Source organism: Bidens hawaiensis, unplaced genomic scaffold, assembly GCF_021521415.1.
Source record: "Bidens hawaiensis isolate Kalapana, Puna unplaced genomic scaffold, B.hawaiensis_p1.1 tig00002977_1, whole genome shotgun sequence".
NCBI classification, from domain to species: Eukaryota; Viridiplantae; Streptophyta; class Magnoliopsida; order Asterales; family Asteraceae; genus Bidens; species Bidens hawaiensis.
The window spans coordinates 1442152-1463247 of NW_027491160.1; the positions used below are offsets into that span (position 1 = coordinate 1442152).

Genomic DNA, 21096 nt, shown 5'->3' on the forward strand with positions numbered 1-21096 from the left:
GTTTTATAATAAAAAAAGGAAAGGAGGGGAAGGGAGGGGAGCCGGGCTCCAATAATTCAAAAAAAGCAATACGCCGCGTATAGAGCTATACGCGGCGTATAAGGTACGAGTTGACAACATATCCCAGCTTTTGCCGGGTAGGTTGTGAACAAGGCTAATACGCCGCATATAAAGCTATACGCGGCGTATTAGTGGGCTATTCTAGAAAATCCCACCGGTTGTTTTGCGGGATTTGCGGGTTGTTTCTTGGTGGAGCGGGATGTCCACGAGGTGTGTTTCGACACGTGGTATTGAAGTGACCATAACGGTTGCAAATGGTGCAATGGCGACAAGTCATGTTTGAGGGATGGTGAAATTGACATTTGTTGCATAATGGATGAGGACCAGTGTAGGGTTTTCGGTTTGGAGGAGCTTGAGATTGTTGTTGGGTTTGTTGTGGGTGGGTGACGGCATAGTTTCGGTGATTGGGCTTGAATTTCTTCTTGGCTTGATGGGATGAGTTGGAGTAATTTATGGCTTGAGGAGGTGGATCAACTTTGATTTAAGGGGTTGGTTCGGGTTTACTGTTGTCACACTTTTTCTTGATCGAAAGTGTACCCGCCTTGACATGGTTTTCAGAGAGGGCTCCGGCTAGCGTAATATAGTCTTCAAGGTTTGCCGGTTTACTACTCATTACCGAGTCACGGATTAGCATGGGCACACCCCCGATGTATTTGTCAATTTTGCGTTCGAGCAGGGTGACCAAGTGAGGAACAAGAGTGCTCAACTCGTGAAAACGGAGTGAGTAGGCTGCGTTATCACCACTTTCTTGCTTAAGTTCCCAAAACTCGGCTTCGAGCTTTTGGAGCTCGTGTTTTGGGCAGAAATTCTTCATCATAAGTTCTTTAAGCTCGGTCCATGGGAGAGCCATGGCGATTTCCGCCCCTTGGAGATGCATAATACAACCCCACCATGTAAAAGCAGTTTCCTCAAACATGCTCGAAGCGAAATTAGTTTTCTTCACTTCGGGGTACTCGCTGTGTCGGAACACACTTTCCATATTTTCAAACCATTGCAACAAGGTAGTTGCACAGTCGTATCAAGGAATTTGGTTGGGTTAGCACCGGTAAATTGTTTGTACAAGTAGGGAGCGGGTTTGGGTTCAACGGGTGCTACAACGGGTGGCGGTTGGTTTGCTTGCAAGTGAGTTAGGAGTTCGGGAATCACATCTGCGACTTGTTCGGCTACTAAAGCGGCCATCTTGCGTCAGGAGTCCTTGCGGTAGTGGCGTCGTAACAGAGGCATTCTAAAAATTATAAAGAATTGTAGTGAGTTTGAGGGCATTGAGTTTAATATAGAAGATGTATGTAACCATTTTTTTTTACGTGAATCCTAGTGTCATGAGGATGAGAATGTTAGTAGAAATAAAGTTTATACATAAACCAAATGATAAAAACGTATATATAAGTATATGTTTCAAAGTTTCAAGAATTTAAAATTTGGACGTTTTGAAGTGTTGAAATTTGTATACAGTCGGAAAAATCGTACATGAACCACCATGATTTGATATTCCGAAAAAAAATAACAAAATTTCTTGTAAACATATATATATCGGGAAAATCGTACATGAACCACCATGATTTGATATCCCGGCAATAAAAACTTATGTAAAAGTAATATATATGGAGTCGAACATGTACACGTATCACCGTGTCTTTCATGTTGTTGACTCAAATCATGATAATAACATACAATAAAACGGAGATACAATGAGATGTTAAAAACACTTGTCCACGTATCACCGTGGCTTTTATGTTTTCAACACCAAAAATAAGGAGGCGACCGGAACACTCGCATTCGACAACTTAAAGTGTCAGCTCATATAACTCGAGTTGTTTGACCTAGAAACCAACACTAAACCCAATCATCCCAGGTAAGTAAATCACCTTCGATTCTTAGAATCTTTTTGTCAAATGATCGAATCAAGTGTTTCATTCCCTACGGTCATCACAAAACAAATTATAGAACCTAGCTTTAAGGAGATTGTAAACAACGAGATCCAAGTTAAACTTGTGATCCATAAAACACAATATAAAAACTAATGTTTTGTTTTAAGGTAAAAATTGTCTGCCGCCATGGTACTCCTTTGAGCATCATATCCGATCGCGATGGCCGTTTTATATCCCGCTTTTGGAAATCTCTCCAATCTGCGCTAGGAACTCGCTTGGACATGAGTACGGCATATCATCCTCAGACTGACGGTCAGTCTGAGCGAACTATTCAAACTCTTGAGGATATGCTCCGATCTTGTGTTCTTGATTTTGGAGGTAATTGGGATTCACACCTGCCTTTGATTGAGTTCTCTTATAATAACAGCTATCATTCCAGTATCGGTATGGCCCCATTTGAAGCACTTTACGGTCGTAAGTGCCGCTCCCCGATTTGTTGGAACGAAGTGGGAGAAGCTCAAATCACAGGACCCGAACTGGTTCAAGAGACAACCGATAAAATCGCCAAGATCCGTGATCATCTGCTGACTGCCCGAAGCCGACAGAAGAGTTACGCAGATCGTAGGCGGAAGCCTCTCGAATTTCAAGTTGGTGATCTTGTTCTCCTCAAAGTGTCGCCCTGGAAAGGTGTTGTCCGCTTTGGGAAGAAAGGTAAGCTTGCTCCTCGTTATGTTGGTCCATTCAAGATTCTCGCGCGTGTAGGAAAAGTTGCCTACAGACTTGACCTGCCGCCCGCGCTCAGTAATGTGCATCCAACGTTCCATGTATCCAATCTCAAGAAGTGTTTAGCTGACGAGAACCTTCACATTCCACTTGATGAAGTTCAAGTTGATGAAACTATGCATTTCGTTGAGAAGCCTGTTGAGATTATGGATCGCGAGGTAAAGCAAACCAAGCGCAGTCGCATCCCTATCGTGAAAGTTCGCTGGGAGTCCAAGCGCGGAGCCGAGTTTACATGGGAAAGGGAAGATCAAATGAAGATCAAGTACCCGCACCTGTTCTCTGCGCAACCTACTTCGAGATAAATTTCGGGACGAAATTTCTTAAAGTAGGGGAGACTGTAACATCTGCCCCGATCCGACCCGACCCAGGTACCCGTTTCTCCGATCCGATCTCTTTCTTTTATGATTTAATATTTATACTTATATTTTACTTTTAATAATAATATATATATTTTCCTTCCCGCCTCTTTCTCTCTCTTTCTTTCCGCCGTCCCGTCCCTCTCCTTCTCTCTTTCCGCCTTCTTTTCCCTCTTGTCGCCGTCCCGCCCTTACGCCTTGTTTCCCTCTTTTTCTTCTAACTCTTTGCTTGTCCTTTGTTCCTTCCCGCCTAAGGTTGTCTGCGCAGCTCCACGCGCCAGACCCCTTACAAGGAATCCTGCGTGAAGACCACCTGTTTCAGCGATACGCGAGACGAACTCTTCTCGCAGCGCGCTAAGAATTGTAATTCTTCTCGCAGCGCGCTAAGAACGGTAGTTCTTCCCGCGACGCGCTAAGGATTTGTAGTTCTTCTCGCAGCGCGCTAAGAATCGTAGTTCATCCCTCGACGCGCGAAGAATTATAGTTCTTCCCGCGGCGCGCTAGGAATTTTAGTTCCTCCCGTGGCGCGCTAAGAAATGTGATTCTTCCCGCGGCGCGCTTAGAAATGTATTTCTTTCCGCGACGCGTTAAGGTTGGTTCTGTCTGCCTTCGCGCTCGCGCTCTCTTGACCTTCTGTGTCTGCCTTCGCGCTCGAGCCTTCTCGCGCTAAACCCTTTGAGTTTTCTTCTGTTTAATCTAGCCGTTTGCTTTTGTGTTGTCTTATCTTTTGCTTTTGGAATCTTTTGCTTTTTGAGATCTTTTCCCCTTTTTCTAGGGAATGTGTTCCCTAGGGTTTCTCTATAAATAATAGTATTATTTTTCCTAACACTACACACACAAAACACTTAATCTCTCCTGTTCTCCTTGCTCTCTCTGCCGCCTCCCTCTCTGCCTCCGTCTTCCTCCCTGTTCTGTCCTGCTTTTCCGGTAATATATATATATATAATAATTTACTTAAGCAAACTTATAATCAAGACTTAAAGCAAATCGTTAAAACAATAATCTTATTTATAGGTTAACTTGTGCTTGTTTAAAGTTGGTTCTTGCTTTATCTTACACCGCATCGTTTATCAAGTGAGTAATCTCGTACCTAATCCCTTTTTGCTTTTAACGTTTTGGGATGTTCATGTGTTCATACAAACTTAGAGTCTTAAACTGTTTATGAACTTTAGTCGCGCAGTATCCCATGTGTTGAGGACGTAGACTTGGCTGTTTATTTGTATGTGTGGATCATTAACCGTCTTGTCGGTCTATTCCGCAGTTCTCATGGTACCATTAGATGAACACGGGAGAACTATCGTTTATGATTTTCTCTTTTGTTTGCACATGCACAGTTTGTCTTGTTTGTGAGCTCAATTGTGAGCACTGGCAGTCTATGAATCTTAGAGTTGGTCCCGATCAGATTACACCCTTGTTGAAAACCAGACATACACATGTTGCGCGCAGATTTATTGTTATCTATGTATTGTATTAAACTTGATTTCTCACCAACACGCAAGTGTTTGACGTTTATTTTAACACATGTTCAGGTTTGCAGTAGCTGTTTTGGAGCTTGTGGACACATAGGAAGTTTTCTTTATTTTGGACCTAGATTAAAATGTATCAAGACAAGTTTTTGCTGTTCGAATATTATGATTTATAATATATTGATTTATGATGATTTATGTTATCTTATGTCTACTTTGCGCGTGCGCGAATGAATGTATTTATTAAATATTGACACCCAATAGTGTCACGAGTAATGAAACAATATGTGGCGCCCCGATGTATAATCCGCCTTTGGTCGGGGTGTTACAAAAATACCTTAGAATACTATTGAAAGTGTGTGTATGTGTACATTTATGATGAGATAGATTTTTAAACAAGTTTATAAATAATTAAATAAATGCAATAAACAATCAAGTAGGGTAAACACGTATGAGCACACGTATAGGGACCCTAGAGCATAAACTATACTAGGTTGTTACGTCTAACCACCTATCCTATAGTCGATGGCTCTGATACCAATCTGTCACACCCCGACCAATGAAGGCGGAAACGTCGATGCGTGACATGATTGCTCATTGCACAACGACACTATAAAGTTACAATATTTAAACAACTAATTTAAATCCATATCATCATAAATAACACAACAATTGTTCATACAAAATGCCAAATAGATAGATACACAAATAACTTGTTCTTTCATTTTCTAATATCCTAAAGCCAAGATGATAAGTTTCTTCAAGTAATCCAATCAAGCTAACATCAAACCTGTAACATTGCATAAAATAGAGTTTGTCAACACAAAGGTTGGTGAGCAATTTTCATAGTTTGGACAATAAGTATCTAGTATGAAATCCACAACTAGTATATGAAAACAATAAATAATAGCAACAATTTAGATAATAAAACGGTCAATAAGAATACATTGACGAACCGTCAATAAGAATACATTGACGACAATAATGAAATCGTCAATAAGAATACATTGACGACACATTTCTATATGGGGATACCATATATACTCGGAATTAACGTATGATCATACCTTGATGAGGCTACCCGCCTTAGCATTCAAGAATTTGCACATATAATCATGTAAAGCATATAACACCAAATCGAGTATTTATTTCAGTAAACATATACAATAAGTGTTGTGGTTTAAGACTCAAGTATAAATCATTTGAATTTGAATAAGTATGCAATGCCACCCCCAAAACGAAAGATGGAAAACGGGGGATGAAAAAATACTCACATTAACAAGTAACTTGAGAGATAGTGTCGTGAATAATCGGAGAGATCGGTTTAACAAGCAAGATCTATATTAAACGGGTCTTGTGTTAGTAGGTAGTCTTGGAAGGGTTTAAAATAAAATACATGACAAATAAAGTAAATAAATAAAGTTTAGGATTTAAAATGTAAATATTTGAGAAATTAAAGAAACGAGTTTTGTAAAATAAGTTTACTCGAAACCGGGTCTCGGTATTCTATTCATTAGTTTTTTTTCTTTTTTTACTCAACCTATGTTAAGTAATAATGTGGGTTAAAATGCAATATTGCAAAACCCTTGGTTATAAGAATACCAAAACGAGGTTTAAACGAGTGTTCGGATTTGTTGATTCGAGACTTGATAATTGACCAAGCTCAAACTTAACTTCCCAAAATAATAAATGTTATGAGATAACTCAATAAAATCAAAATAGACTTAACCAAGTATGTAGTTCTATTGTGAAGAACCTTAACGTTCGTTAAGCGAGTATACGACTTTATCGGTCCAAACTTGTTATAAGATCAAGTTGGTTACTGACATGCCAAGTATGCTTAGAAATTAACTAAAATTGATTTAAAATATAATCTTGAAGAAAAATATGATTTTTGGTGGCTAAAAACACACTTGTGTATCTTAAGCGAGTGAACTCGGTTTAGTTTTGTTTTTGGTTCGGTCCTTGACTCGGAATAAGACCGAGGATGGTTACCATATACCCAATTACCATGGAACTTGTAAAATAACTTATAAATAATAATACTCAAGTTTTACATTCAAAAAGTTAACAATATAGCTTTTAAACGAAAGTTTGGTTTTTGGTTCGGTTCTTAACTCGAGATGAAGCCGAGGCTAGTCACCACATACCCAATACCATGGAACTTGACAAATATGAACAATAAACTAAAATGTGCAGAAGTTAAGCAAGTATAACAAGTTATATGGTTAGATTTGTTAAATATATAAACAAGGACTACAAAGTCCTCCATGTAACCTTGCCTTACTAGCCTGACATTTCAACCGGCCGAGACCGGAGAAATGAAAGACCGAAGGTAAACAAGGAGTGTATATTATATATTTGTTGTAACATCAAGCTTTAAGTATCGAGAAGTTAGTTAAAATGAAAGATTAGCTTAGTTTGACCTTGAGAGTCAAACTATGAAGAACAACCTTAGAATTCAAGAATTTGAGAGAGAAATGAGGAAATGAGCAAGCACAAATGAAGAAGATGGGTGTGTATATATAGGGTAAGTTGAATGGGTCTTTCATAAATGGTGTTTCATGAAAATGGGTTTGTTATAGACCCAAGAAAGCACAAACTACAAATGGGTCTTTCAAGTCTTCATTTTGGTAGTTTTAGTTCCTAGAGTTCGTTTTGAGCGTTTTCGGGGCATTTTAAGAACCGAAAAGGGTGTTTTTTTAGATCCGACAACTATAAAACTAATATATAACATAAAATTCATCACTTTGATAATATCGAAAGGTTCGGGATACAAAACGGGTCGGGTTTACATAAAGAATACAAGTATAAATAAACCGAAATTGACAAATGTCACATATATGTATACATACATATATACAGTAGATGTGCGGTATAAGAATTCGTTGCTCCGACATAACCAGCACCAGATCAAGATATTAGTTTGATGAGTTTGAATCTCTCGAATCCGCGCTATCCGCTAACGGCAGCAATAACGGGAGCCCATACTTTGGACAGAGAAGTGGAAATTCGGTCATTGCTCCAACATAACGAGCACCAGATTAAAATATTAGTTCGGATTTACCTGAACAGGTTGACACGTATGTGATGTGCTAAAAGTAGTTATATAAAAACACGCTAATCTAGACACTAAGTAATAAATTCTAGACTCTTAAACTTAACTAAACTACTAACCGGCAAGTGAACCAGTCGACTCTAGTACAGCTAAGTAAGTCCGGATATCGAACCCACGAGACTCTTTAAATTACGTTTACTAGCTAATTAGACTCGACTACAAAACACGACTTATTATTTATATTTGTTTAAGGGGGTTTTTATTTAAAATACTAAATTAATACTATAATTAAAACTATTTAAGAAAACAAATAAATTAAACGAAAACAAAGTTTGTTATGAAAATAAGATGATGATGATGAGAAAACTACATAGGCTAGACTCCCCTAAATTTTGGTAATGAATTGACTCGGGAAAATATTTAGTTATGGACTGGGATCGTCAAATAGACACTTAAAAGAAAAACCAAATGGGACCCCTGACCCTTCTCAAGAGAAAGCCTATGGATTTCTAACAAGTTTTAACGCACACCAGTATTAAAAATCAAGTTCGCTTACGGTCACCCAATTGTTTACAATTTAGTCCTTTATACGAAATCCTACCTTACAGCGCGGAAATCAAAGGCAGTTTAATATATCGAATTGATTCAATAGACAATAATTAAATAATCAAACCTAGACGGACTCCTTACGAAGAACTAAATCTAGCAAGATCAAATAATAAAGATCTATCAATAACCTAGCACCTTACAGATTTAGGTTAGCAGCACACTTAGGTTTAATTAATTAATAATTATTATTCCTATGATCTTAATGCATATCAATCATAAAATAGTCTAGATGACCTAATAGCAACCTATCATAATGACAAACAATAATCTAGGCAACTATGGAATAATAATAATTAATCAAACAATCCTAAATATCCATATGCATCAATTTAATATGATTAAACCTTTTACTAAATCATAAAAATCATAACGATAAATAAATCCCAAATCAAAACACAACGTCAAAATAGGTTCATCATAAGCCTAGGCAGTCTATAATTTTTAGCCTAACATCATAAAATAAAACAAAACAATAATAAAGGAATTCATGGTGGAAAACAAAATAAACGAAAGATTAAAGGCGATAAAACCCGTGGTCTTCGTTCTTGGATGATAAGCACGCCACCGTATGATTCCAAGCCTTCAAAACCTCCAAAAGATCACCTCTTGAGCTCCAAATTTTGTTTATGGCTTTCAGGTTATGATTAGGGTTAAGTTTATGGGTGTTTATATAGACTTTTAAGGCCCATAAACTTAAAATTAGTAGAAGACTCTGTAAATCTAAGCCCATAAACTTAATATTTGTAGAATATTCTAGAAAACTGAGCTCAAAGTGCCGCGCGACGGGCCTTCTTCCATTTTGCTTGTTTTCGCCCTCTTTTTGACATGGTTGAAACCCGGAACCTAAAATATTCAAATAAATTAGTAATATACAAATTCTAATAAAAACCGAACGAAAACTAATAAAATATTATATTAAATATACAAGGGATTTATATATATTTAGCCTTATATCAGTATGCTAACGTGGATTTAGGCTCGGTGTTGACGCTGATATTAACACGTTTGCTTAAAGCTTTCGTTATCGCCGGCATAATACACAATAGAAGCACAAACTCAAGCAACAATCCATACAACAGCAATTCTCTTCATAATAATTTCTCTTCTTCATGTTTTGTACTCTATTGAGTTAAAGTAGAGAAAATAATGAAGAAAATTGCTATTGTATGGATTGTTGTTTGAGTTTGTGCTTTCATCGTGTATTATGCCGGCGATAACGAAAGCTTTAAGCAAACATGTTAATATCATCGTCAACACCGAACCTAAATCCACGTCAACATACGTGCCAACCGGTTCAGGTAAGTCAGAACTAATATCTCAATCCGGTGCTCGTTATGTTGGAGCAATGATCGAATTCCACTCCTCTCTCCAAAGTATGGGCTCCCATTATCGCTGCCGTTAGCGGATACCGCGGATCCGAGAGATTCAAACTCATCAAACTAATATCTCGATCTGGTGCTAGTTATGTCAGAGCAATGAATTCTTATACCGCACATCTACTGTATATATGTATTTATGTATGCATATAAGCCGATAATTCTTTAATATACGCAAGCTGATCAACTTAGAATACCTCCAACTAAACATAAAAATAATAATAAGCCTAAGCCTACACTTAGTGACAACTGATATGTGTTTAAGTGAACACAACTACAGTTGCCGGTGGTGACCAACGGTCAAGACAGTTGGAGTTTGAAGAAATCGAAAAACCAGATTTGAGATGTCGATAACGAAAGCAGCCAAGAAATTGAAAGTTCGTTTGGAAATGCTAGTTTTCCCAACTAAGGCACTGTAACTGATTCAAGATGCCCATTACGAAACCAGCCAATAAATTGAAAGTCCGTTTCACACTGTCAATTTTCCCAAATAAGCCATGCAACTGAACACCCTTTGTCGAATTTCGAATAATAATATATTTTTGATAATTAAATAATATTAATAATAATAATAATAATAATCATAAATAACATTAATAATAACAAAAGAAAAGAAAAGAAAGAAAAAAAAAGGAAAAAAAACCATAATAAGACAAAACTGATGGGCTTTTCTAGAAAAACCCACTAACATAACCAGCATAATATAATATAATATAATATAATATAATATAATATAATATAATATAATATTTTGTTACTATATTATATTAAAAACATACAATGCAATCTAAGAACGTACCTCCGAACGTCTTGTGCCAGCACCTGACATCCGCATCTGAATCTCTGGATTACATCATGTACCTAATAATAATAATATTTTAATACTAATAATTATATGTTTAGAATAATATTATTTTAATAATAATAATAATAATAATAATAATATTTTAATAAACACAATAACAAAATGTATTTTATTAACAGTAACATTTTAACAACAATAATAATTTAATAATAATAATATTAATATTCATATTTTAACAGTACGAGAAACCTACTTTAAGTTTGTGAGGCCCGATGAACTAGGGTTACCGTGGTGTCTATATGGAAGGCATGGTGTAGTATAACAGTCGGTGCCTAAACAAATTTCAAATCGTCACATAACAAAACTAAACCAGTCACCAAATCTCCGTCCTAACATGTACAACTATGTCCTAACATGTACAAAATAAAGTAGACATATATATATGTCTACTTTAAAATGCGGCGTACAAGAAGATTACGCAACCGTCTCTCTTTCTCTCCCAATGGATGAAATTAAAAGGCCCCACTCAAGTTTGACAATGTACCCCTATTTCTAAAATTCTACCTGGCCCCCTTCTAAGCCCCTTATTAACTATTGAAACAAATTTGTAGCCCCACTTTCATTTTGCGTTAAAAGTATTCTAATAATTATTAACTAAATTATAATACTCTAAATTTTTTAAAACTCGACTTAATTACCAATCAATAAGTGTATCGGTCGACTCTAATATAGCTAAGTAAGTCTGGATATCCAATCCACAAGACTCTTTGAATTACGTAAATTAATTAATTAGATTCGACTGATAGACACGACTATATAATTATTATTATTAGTTTAGGGGGGAGGGGGTTAATGGAAACTAATTTTAAACTAATTTAGAAAAACAAATTAAATAAACAAAAGACATTAAGTAGATTTCAAATCAGATGACGATAAAAAACCACCTAAGCTAGAATCCCCAAAGTTCAGTTATCAACTAATCGGAAAATGCTTTGTTATGGAACCAAGATCATAAATAGTTATTTAAAAGAAAACCTGAACAGGACCCCTTACTCTTCTCAAGAAGTCACCTAAATTTTCTATTAAATTCTCAAGAACACCGGTTTTAATGTTAAACTTCCTTACAGTTATCTAATTAATTATGAACGAGTACTTTCATACGAAATCCTACCTTACAATGCGAAAATCAAATGATGTTTAATAAATTTATTCGACATTAATAGACAAAACTGAAAAATCAAACCTAGACGGACTCCTTACGATGAACTAAATCTAGCAATCTTAATCGACCAAGACATATCACATAACCTATCACCTTACAGCTTTTTAGCTTAGCAGCATACTTTTATTTATTTGATTAATGATATTCTTTCTTTGATCTTATTATAAATCAATCACAAACTAGTCAAAGCACATAGTAAATGACCTAACAGAATCATAATATATGACAGACAACCACCAAAGACTATGTGGAACAATATAACTCACCAAACAAAGCCAAGCACGCATATACATCGAATAAACGAAATCAAACTTTTACTGATTCATAAAACCATAACGAAAAAGCAACAATCCAAATAAAATCAAACATCACGATGGTTCATCACAAAGCCTAGGCAGTCTTAAAAGTTTTAGCCAAGCATTATCAAATCAAATAAAATAAGAACGTTGGAATTCATGGTGGAAAACAATAAAGAACGATAGATTAAAGGCGATAAAACCCATAATTTTCGGTCTTGAATGATAGGCGCTTCACCGTATGATTCTGAGCCTTCCAATGCTTCAAAAACCTTCAATCTTGAGCTCAAATTTCGTCCACAACAACTTATTAACATATGATCTCCCCCAGGTTAAGGTTAATGGCGTTTATATAGTGATTAAAGGCCCAAAACCCGGAATATTCTAAAAAATAAGCCTCGTCGCGTCACGTGACGAGAGATAGGGGTTCTGGCCGCGTAGCGTGGGGGGAAACAAGGGCGATGTGCTGCGCGCCAGCCCCCCCTTGGGTGGCTGCGCGGCGTGGGGAGGAGAAACCCTTCGGTTCTCATGCCGGTTGGACCGGTTCTTCGTTTTAGCTCATTTCCTTCTCTTTTCTTCTTCTTTTCAATCATTTTTAACGCCCGAAACCTACCAAACATTAAAAGGTTAGTAGTATACAAATTCTAACCGAAAACTAATTAAAAACTAATAAAATACTATATAAAATATACAAGAGAAACATATATATTTATCATCATATCAATAGTTGCTAATCATGATATTTCTAATCCATAATTGTAGCCAATTCATGTTAGATGTTTTAAGTAATATTTATTAACTAGAGCTCTTAGTTAATTTAAAGTCTAGCAAGTAGCAACTCTTAATCAACATATTATTCATCACTCAAGGTGTAGTATTTATGATTTATGTTCCATTAGGTTAATGATATGATTGATCATGAGAAATCGAGAGCACACGAACCGTAAACATGCTTGAGTTTTGATCAGCTTGATCGACACTTTTCTGTTTATTATTTGATAATTAAAAACAAAGATCACAAGGGGTTTAAATAGCCTAACAACTAACCCTACAAGAAACTTAAAAACAAGACTAATTTGAAACTAATTCAAACACAAAAGAAGACAAACATAATAAAGACTAAACTTAAACTTAGCAAATAAGTTTAAACAAAATTATCTCTTTAGCCCCTTAATTTATGATCCTCCTCTAAACTATCCTTCGAGATCAATCGTACCTCCCTTGTTGTAGTGGCATTACCAGCCGCCATTGACTTCGTGCATGTGGGTTGTCTCATCGATTAGAGCAATATTTATTTGTCGCACTTGGGGTTGCTTTCAGGTCTCTATTGTGATATATTATTATCGTTTAACATGCTATCGGAGTTTGTTGTACTGGTTAATTGATATTTGATTGGACTTTTGTAAATTAGCCATTGAATTGAAAGGTTCCTTTCTAGATAAGTTAGTGAAATCAACAGGCACTTCTTACATTTATAACTAGAAGATAAGAAGAAATGCTTTAGAAAAAAAAAAGATGATGTTAAAGGCTATGAAAATGACATAACTCTTGATTAGACTGGCACACTAATCATCATCATCATCATCATCATCGTACTCAGTATATCCCACCAATAGCAATGCTTTGGTAGGGTCTGAGGAGGGTAAGATGTAGACAGCCTTACCTCTATCCCATAGGGATAGAGAGGCTGCTTCCGGTGAGACCCCCGGCTCGATAGTAGTTTTGAATCAAGCCTTGGACATAAGACACATAATACTCAATCATCGGGACACCGGCTGATTGGTGCATGTGCCCTTGTCTTTCGGCTATCAACGCCACCACATGATGCCTGATTAACCTTCCGCCACTTTTAACGTTATTTTCACGTGATTAGTAAAATAACGTCAAAATACAGGGCCTCAATTTTGGCCACAATTTCTTAACTCACTTTAGGTAAATGTTCACCTTTGTCAATCTACTAATTAGTTGTCAAATTGAACATTCTTATCTGTGATAACTGTTAACTAGCTTAAAAGACTAGCCTGATGGGTGAGGGAACCCATTTGACTTATAGACCTCACTAATTGCCCATACAACTGATACTATCGATATACGACAAGTCTCATACCTTGCAATGGTTTTACTCCATAACAATATGATGTCTCACGAAAGTTTTTGATGAATGCTCCAATATATAGTTAATTGATCACATATCTCCTTTAGTCGCAAAATTCAGTAGTGATTCGCTTGAAACCAATGCCCGCTCGAGGCTTCTAGCAGCCGTCGCCCAAACCTAAAAGAGTAGCAAATCGAATTATTTCTTGTTGTGCATTGTTTAAGTCTGCTTGCTCTTGACCCATGTCTTAGATGCATTAGTTTATGATTTTCATTATTTGTCTCGTTTTGACCAAACTTGATAAGCATCCCAGGTCCTTCACTGAACTACGTACAATTATATTATGTGGTTCTCAATTTCTTGTTTAAAATTTGTTTTGTAACGCGAATCTCCTATATATGAAGAACCAATTTGCTAGCAAGTATATGTTATAAAGAGAACGTCACATGTATAAGGAATGAGCAAACAAAAAAACGTGAACTAAATGTTTGATCGGCTCAGATAATCAAGCATCTCATGATATATGTACAAAGAGTCATATATATAATCAAATATATCGCATAATTGTGAGACAAGATGTTGGCACGACGGAATCATGTATGCTTATCTTACTTAGTGAAATATATGGATGATTATTTCATCAAATCTCCACATATTTATAAACTAAAATCTCGCTTTCATCAAATTCTGAATTGCATACCTACATCGACAATTGGATCCTCGACCTCAGAAAAAATACTAATTTGTGCGTCAGTTCCAAGGAGTAAAGCCTGAAACACCTTATATCTTTTTATTTACAATATTAACACATACTGACGCACTCGAGCTCTGGCATCTCTATCAAAGCAAGGGGTGAAGCAAATGATAAATGTACATATCATCGATTACTTACGCTTCAATGAAGATTTGTTTGTATCATATGAAATTGTTGGTAAAATTTTAAGCTGCTTCTTTAGTTTTTGGTGTTAATTAGTTTTAACAGTTTTGTCTTAAATATAAAAACTTTAAACTGTCTACAGAAGAAGAAACTTCAAACTTAATAAATAAAATTGGTATATGCAAAAACAGTCGCCAATATTCCAACAGCCACTCTAAAAATGAATCAAGACAACCTAAATTAAGGCCCTACAAAACACTTATCATGCAACTCAGTAAATAAAAACCAAAAGATGAAAGCAAGCACGACTCAAATTCACTCTCCGGGTGTTGTTGTCAGAGATGCTAACACGGCATATATTATTAGCATACGTGATAGCAAGAATCGAATCGTCTTGGAGTCTGTTATAAATCAAGGTTACTAAGCCGATACCACCGCAGTTGCAGTTTCTTCAGCTTGCAAGCTTGCATAGTATTTGACCAAAACGTCCCATCCTCCCGGACACATAAAACTATTCGGAGGGCTCTCCCCTGCTCTTGCAAAGGTTCTCATCTGAAATAAAAAAATAAAAAGAAATCAAAACTTAAAATGTGTTGTAGAATGAGTGCTTGATCGAGAAGTGTTTAATAAGTTTTATTTGACAAAGAACAATATTTTAAAATTTTCAAAATTATTTTTTTTATCTTTCTTTTTGTTTTGTTATGCTATTTTATCAGGGTATGCAGCATGGATTAAAATTTAGAAGTGTGCATGGGTCAATGTTGGTCAGTTTAAAGCTCAAACCAAACAATATACTGAAGATTCAGTTTGTAGATTTTCGAAAACCGTCATTTTTATATTTCAGTTTTCACAATGGGCTCAATTCAGCTTTGCCATTTCAGTTGAAGAAAAAAAGGCCCAAAATAATGTGTTTGGGTCTGAAAAACTGAAACTTTGTGCCTAAACTTATTTGCTAATCCATGATTAACTAATTTTTAAACATTTTGGCTAAAAGTTTGGGCTAACACCATGTATTAACTTTTTTATAAATTACTTAACATTCAGAAATAAAAACTATAACTCATAAAAGAAATAACAAAATTCAGTTCAGTTTTTTTGGTACATTCAAAACTGAAACCAAATCGTAAATTCGGTTTTTGAAATAACATAAAACCAAACCCTCGATTTTGAGTTTAATTTGGTTATTTCGGCGTTTCGGATCGGTATTTTCTGTTTAATGCACACACCCATGGAGTATGTAGGTTTCTAACTAGTTTCAAATCTTAAGGTTTGTCTAATATTTGTTTGAGCGTTAAACAAAAAATGCATAAAAATAAAAAATTCCCAAATTGACATCCTTGAGTTTGACCACTACTTAGTCACAAAATAGAAAAAAGGGGCATGCATGGGTTTTGTGAGTGTGGGTGGTGGTGGTGTGTGTGTGGTTTGGGAAGGGGGGGGGGGGGGGGGTGTAAAATCTTGGCTAACATACCTTGGTACCAGATATGAAAAGAAAATCTTTAGCACGTGAAGGGTCGAAGAAAGCCATCTCTTTAGCTACTGTGTCATATGCCGCCACCTGCAACAATAACTACCACATTAGGACGATTTCATCATAACAATAAAGAACCAAAATTATCATACAGTTTAACCTACACATTAGGCTTTTGAAAACCTTTCGTTTTAGCTTCCGGTTTTCATTATGGGTTCACTTTCGGTTTTCCCATTTAGGCTTGAAATTTTGGGCCGAAAAAAATGACCCAAAATAATAAATCAGGCCGGAATCCTTGGGCCTAAATTTTTTTGTCCATTAATGACTAATCAATATATTTTGAACTAAAACTTTTGGGCTACACAATCTATTAACTTCGAAAATCAACATCATCATCATCATCATCATCATCATCATCATCATCATCATCATCATCATACTCAGTATATCCCACCAATAGCAAAGCCATGGTCGGGTCTGAGGAGGGTAAAATGTAGACAGTCTTACCTCTACCCCGTAGGAATAGAGAGGCTGCTTCCGGTGAGGCCCCCGGCTCGATAGTAGTTTTGCATCAAGCCTTTGACATAAGGCACATAACACTCAACCATCGGCACACTGGTCAATTGGTGCATGTACCCTTGTCTTTCGGCTATCAACGCCACCACATGATGCCTGATTAACCTTCCGCCACTTTTAACATTATTTTCACGAGGTTAGTAAAATAACGTCAAAATTAGTGCAATTTCACTTTTGCCCACCCGAGGGTTCACACACATATATTAACTTCGAAAATATAAACTATAATTTCATAAATTCTATTACAAGCATTCAAACAAAACAATTTAATCCATGCAAAACCAGCTTTTACAACCAAACCGGAAATTTGTTTTTGAGAAAACATATAACCAAACAGTCAGTTTTCGGTTGGGTTCAGTTAGCCCGGTTCAGTTATTTTGGTTATGGTTGCGGGCCGGTTATTTTGATTTCATCCACACCTCTACCAGGTTGAAATCGCACCCTCTAATTGGCAATATCAATTCAATTACTTGTGAACGGGTGATTCAAGCTACATTGCATCTTTAATATGCGGGTCAAATGTGTAAAAACAACAGCTTAGATGAAAACATTTCAAAAGGGTCAAAATATATGGAGAGTTGGAGGCATACCCTGAACGGCAAGATATTCAACTTCTCCAATCCCGGGGCCATGCTTAACACCTTTTTACCATGATCAGGATCATACAAGTCACGTTTGTCAGTAGGATGACCCATGCCAGCTGGATCACGACCCACAATGTAGAAATTAGCACCAGCGTTTATTCTTGCCTTCGCATGCCACTGTACTTCAGTGGGACCAGCGTAATGCATCGGTGATGGAAATATAGACACGATGGTAGTCTTGGGGTCAAGTACTCCATTTTCTAAAACCTGAGAAATAATAAGCATGCTTACTAATACGGCAAAATTGGAAAAACAGGCTCATAAAGAAAAACGATTGTAGTCTTCACAAAGTTATTATTGTGATGGAATAAATTAATAATCACTTAATTAAAGTTCAATTTAATTAGGTAATTTCAGATTTACCTTAATAGTTGGTTTTCGTACATGAAGGGTATTTTAGGAAATTTCATGTGTATCAACATAATCACTTTACTGCTTCTCAAAACTTAAAAATTTACCATAAATTTTCAAAATCATAAGAAATTGTTACATGTATGGTCCCTGTGGTTTGACCATACTGCAACTTTAGTCCCCAAGTTTCAAAAATTACAACTTTAGACCATCTGTTTGCACAAATGAAACACCATTGCTCCCTAAAATGATGTGAAATAAGCAGAACTAAATGTCCATCCATTTCATAGAGCAGTGGCACTGTGTTTGCACGAACAGTTTGCTTAAAGTTGTAATTTTTGAAAATTGAGGACTAAAGTTGCAATATGGCCATCCCACAGGGACCATCAGCATATTTAATTTAAATAATAATCATTGACCTTAAATCATTAAAATCATGACACCATTGTCTCGACTTTTTGTCAAACAATTCCGACCGTTAGTGGAAAGGATGAAACGTGCAAACTTTTTAAAACATAAAAGACGTTTCTTGTTATTTTCTTAGTTTAAGAGCGATTCCTGAAAAATGTGCAATTTATACTTCTTATTAAAAAGCGTATAAGTACCTTGCTATGTTGTTCCATGCGTACATCCAATGGCACATCATCAGCTTTTGTGTAACCGCCTAATGGATGAAGCAAAAGAATTGGATTCTTGTAACCCATATCCAAAAGTCTCTTACGTGTGTCATTCATCAGCAATGCGTGACCATTATGAACAGGATTTCTTAACTGAAAAGCAAAAACAGCATCGGCCTGACGGCGATCAAACTCTTCACGAAGTTGTTTTGGAGAAAGCCTATAATTGTCAAGACCGTCATTGTATTTGATTGGAGATAAAACTTCTAGATCTCCACCAATGAGCCAATTGCCAGATGGAGTTATTACTTCTTCAACATAAGGTAGTCCGGGAGCCGTGGTTCCCCACGTTCTAGCAATTCTTTCTTCTTTGTTATGCTTGTATATCTCAATGCTGACAAAAAAACAAAGAAATGCAACTCATGATGTGATTATGCAGTTCAATTTCAATATTAAGAACAACTCAAGTGGAAATGTTATTAGATATGAGAAAAAAATGAAAAATTTACAAACTTGCATATCTTGAGCTTAATGTCAAACATAAATTGAGCTTAATATCAAGAAAAAGATGATAAAATACCAAACTTCCAAATCTTGAGCTTAATATTAAGACATAAAGTGAACTTAATATCAAGAAAAAAAATGATAATTAGACAAACTTGCATATCTTGAGCAAAATATCAAGAACATATTTTGAGTAATATCAAGAAAAAAGATGATAAATTAACAAATTTGCATATCTTGAGCTTAATAGCATAAAAAAAGATGACAAATTGACAATCAAATCAATATTCATCACCGAGCTTAACACCAAGAACATAAAAACAAAAACATTGATATCAAATTGTAATAAAAAACAATCCTTGAAACCATAATCAATTTACCAAGCCGTCAAAAACTAATTATTTCAACTTCAAAGCTCAATAATCAATTTGAAACCACAACCAATGCACATACATGTATCTATATAAATAATCAGAACCATATAACTTTAATCACAACTAATAACAAGAAAAATGCAAACCTTCTCAAAATGGCAACCGCATTACCATCCGGCCGGACCAACGCCACATCACTATCACCGCCAATCTTCTCCTTCGTCTCATCATCAATCGCCAGCACAATCGGCAACGACATATTCACAACACTCCCATTACTCCTCCTCAAAGAATTAAAATGCAAACTCTGCAAATACTCATCTTCTCTCATAAACCCCTTCAAAGGGCTGGCCCACCCTTCACTAATCACATGCACCCATTCCAAATCACTCTTTGTCAGCCTCACTTTCACCATACCCTCAGCTTCAACAGCCTTCAACACCCTTTTATTCTCGGGAACAATAAGATCAACAAGCACCCCACCATCTGGGTCGATCAAAGAACTCTTGATCGCATGTGACGTCATCTTTTTGGTACGAAAAAAGAGAGATTTTGGGGTTAATTGGTTGGAATGGTAAATGGGTGTTGGTAAAATTGAAGGGTTTTTGTGGGTTTTGGATGTTGAGTTGAAATGTGAAGAGAAATGGGCGATTTGGAGCTTAATTGTGAGAGACATTTTGATATTGGGGATTTAGGGTTAGGGTTTTGGTGAATAATGTGGTGGATGGAATCATGAGGATTTAGAATTGGGAATTTAAGAAGGATGTTGGGAGAAAGATGTCCACAAATTTGATTTTGATTTGAATAAAATTGAGGCAAAGGCAGAAGAAGCATCTCCTCTTTTTCCCCTGGCCATAAAATGTGACATTCTTGCTGACAATCTTGAATGGTCTACAACTCTACATTACCAAACTAGTGGTTTCGTTTGAAGTTCTTTTTATTAGTATTAAATAATGTAACGAATCTTTCATAGATTCAGGCTTTATATTATACACATGGTCAAAATATATAAATAAATATTAAATTTTAACGTTTTTCGGATTTGGATTAATTTTAGACATTGTTATTCACACATCATCGAGTTATTCAAAGTCTCAAACACCCTTTGGCTTTATAGAATCGTACAGACATTATATTATTGTATGAGATTCAAAATTTTTCAGGGCTAGTGAGATTAGATTTTATACGATAGTATAGGACCCATACGATCGTATGACCTTTTTATTTATTTGTTTTTTTTTTACTTTTTTCTTTATTTTATGGCTAACCGGGTTTTTAATCTTATAACTTTTTTTAGTTCTTCTTACTTCAGTCTCGTTTTTATTTTTTTGTAAGGCTAAATTTTAACTATCTTTATAAGATTGTAAAAAAAAACTAGAATTTTAAATTTTCAAATTATTTCCAACTTTTTAAAAAAGCTTATAATACAATGCAAAAACAACACTAATATAATTAAACATAATTATTGATCATAGACAAACATTACTTCATATAATTAATTTATCATATATTACAATGCATTGTTTTAATGTATTCTAATTGAACAATCTTTGAAAAACGGGAGCGTTCGAGACGCCGGCCTTCTGTAAGCGTCATTCGATTTGTTTCGGTAGCCACTGCCAATTCTTCTCGCACGACACACAAGCTAAGCTCATGGACACTGTCAAGTGTCAACACCAATGTATGAC

General features: G+C 35.9%; 1 protein-coding gene across 1 annotated transcript; it reads right to left on the reverse strand.

The window, feature by feature from the left end:
• Positions 1 to 15059: 15059 nt before the first annotated feature.
• On the reverse strand, positions 15060 to 20113 carry LOC143621821 (ATP sulfurylase 2-like). Its single transcript, XM_077093130.1, has 5 exons — positions 19555 to 20113; positions 18519 to 18924; positions 17509 to 17769; positions 16343 to 16429; positions 15060 to 15423 (listed from the first exon to the last, which is right to left on the reverse strand). Exons 1-5 carry the CDS (start codon positions 20082 to 20084, stop codon positions 15292 to 15294), a joined length of 1416 nt encoding a protein of 471 aa, XP_076949245.1. The 5' UTR covers positions 20085 to 20113; the 3' UTR covers positions 15060 to 15291.
• Between the last annotated feature and the right edge of the window lie 983 nt (positions 20114 to 21096).

Coding starts and splice junctions, on each gene's coding strand:
- LOC143621821 (XM_077093130.1), bottom strand. CDS start 20,084: ATGTCTCTCACAATTAAGCTCCAAATCGCCCATTTCTCTTCACATTTC. Junction 17,770..18,518: donor GCATGGAACAACATAGCAAG/GTACTTATACGC, acceptor ATTATTTCTCAG/GTTTTAGAAAATGGAGTACT. Junction 16,430..17,508: donor TGAATATCTTGCCGTTCAGG/GTATGCCTCCAA, acceptor TTATTGTTGCAG/GTGGCGGCATATGACACAGT.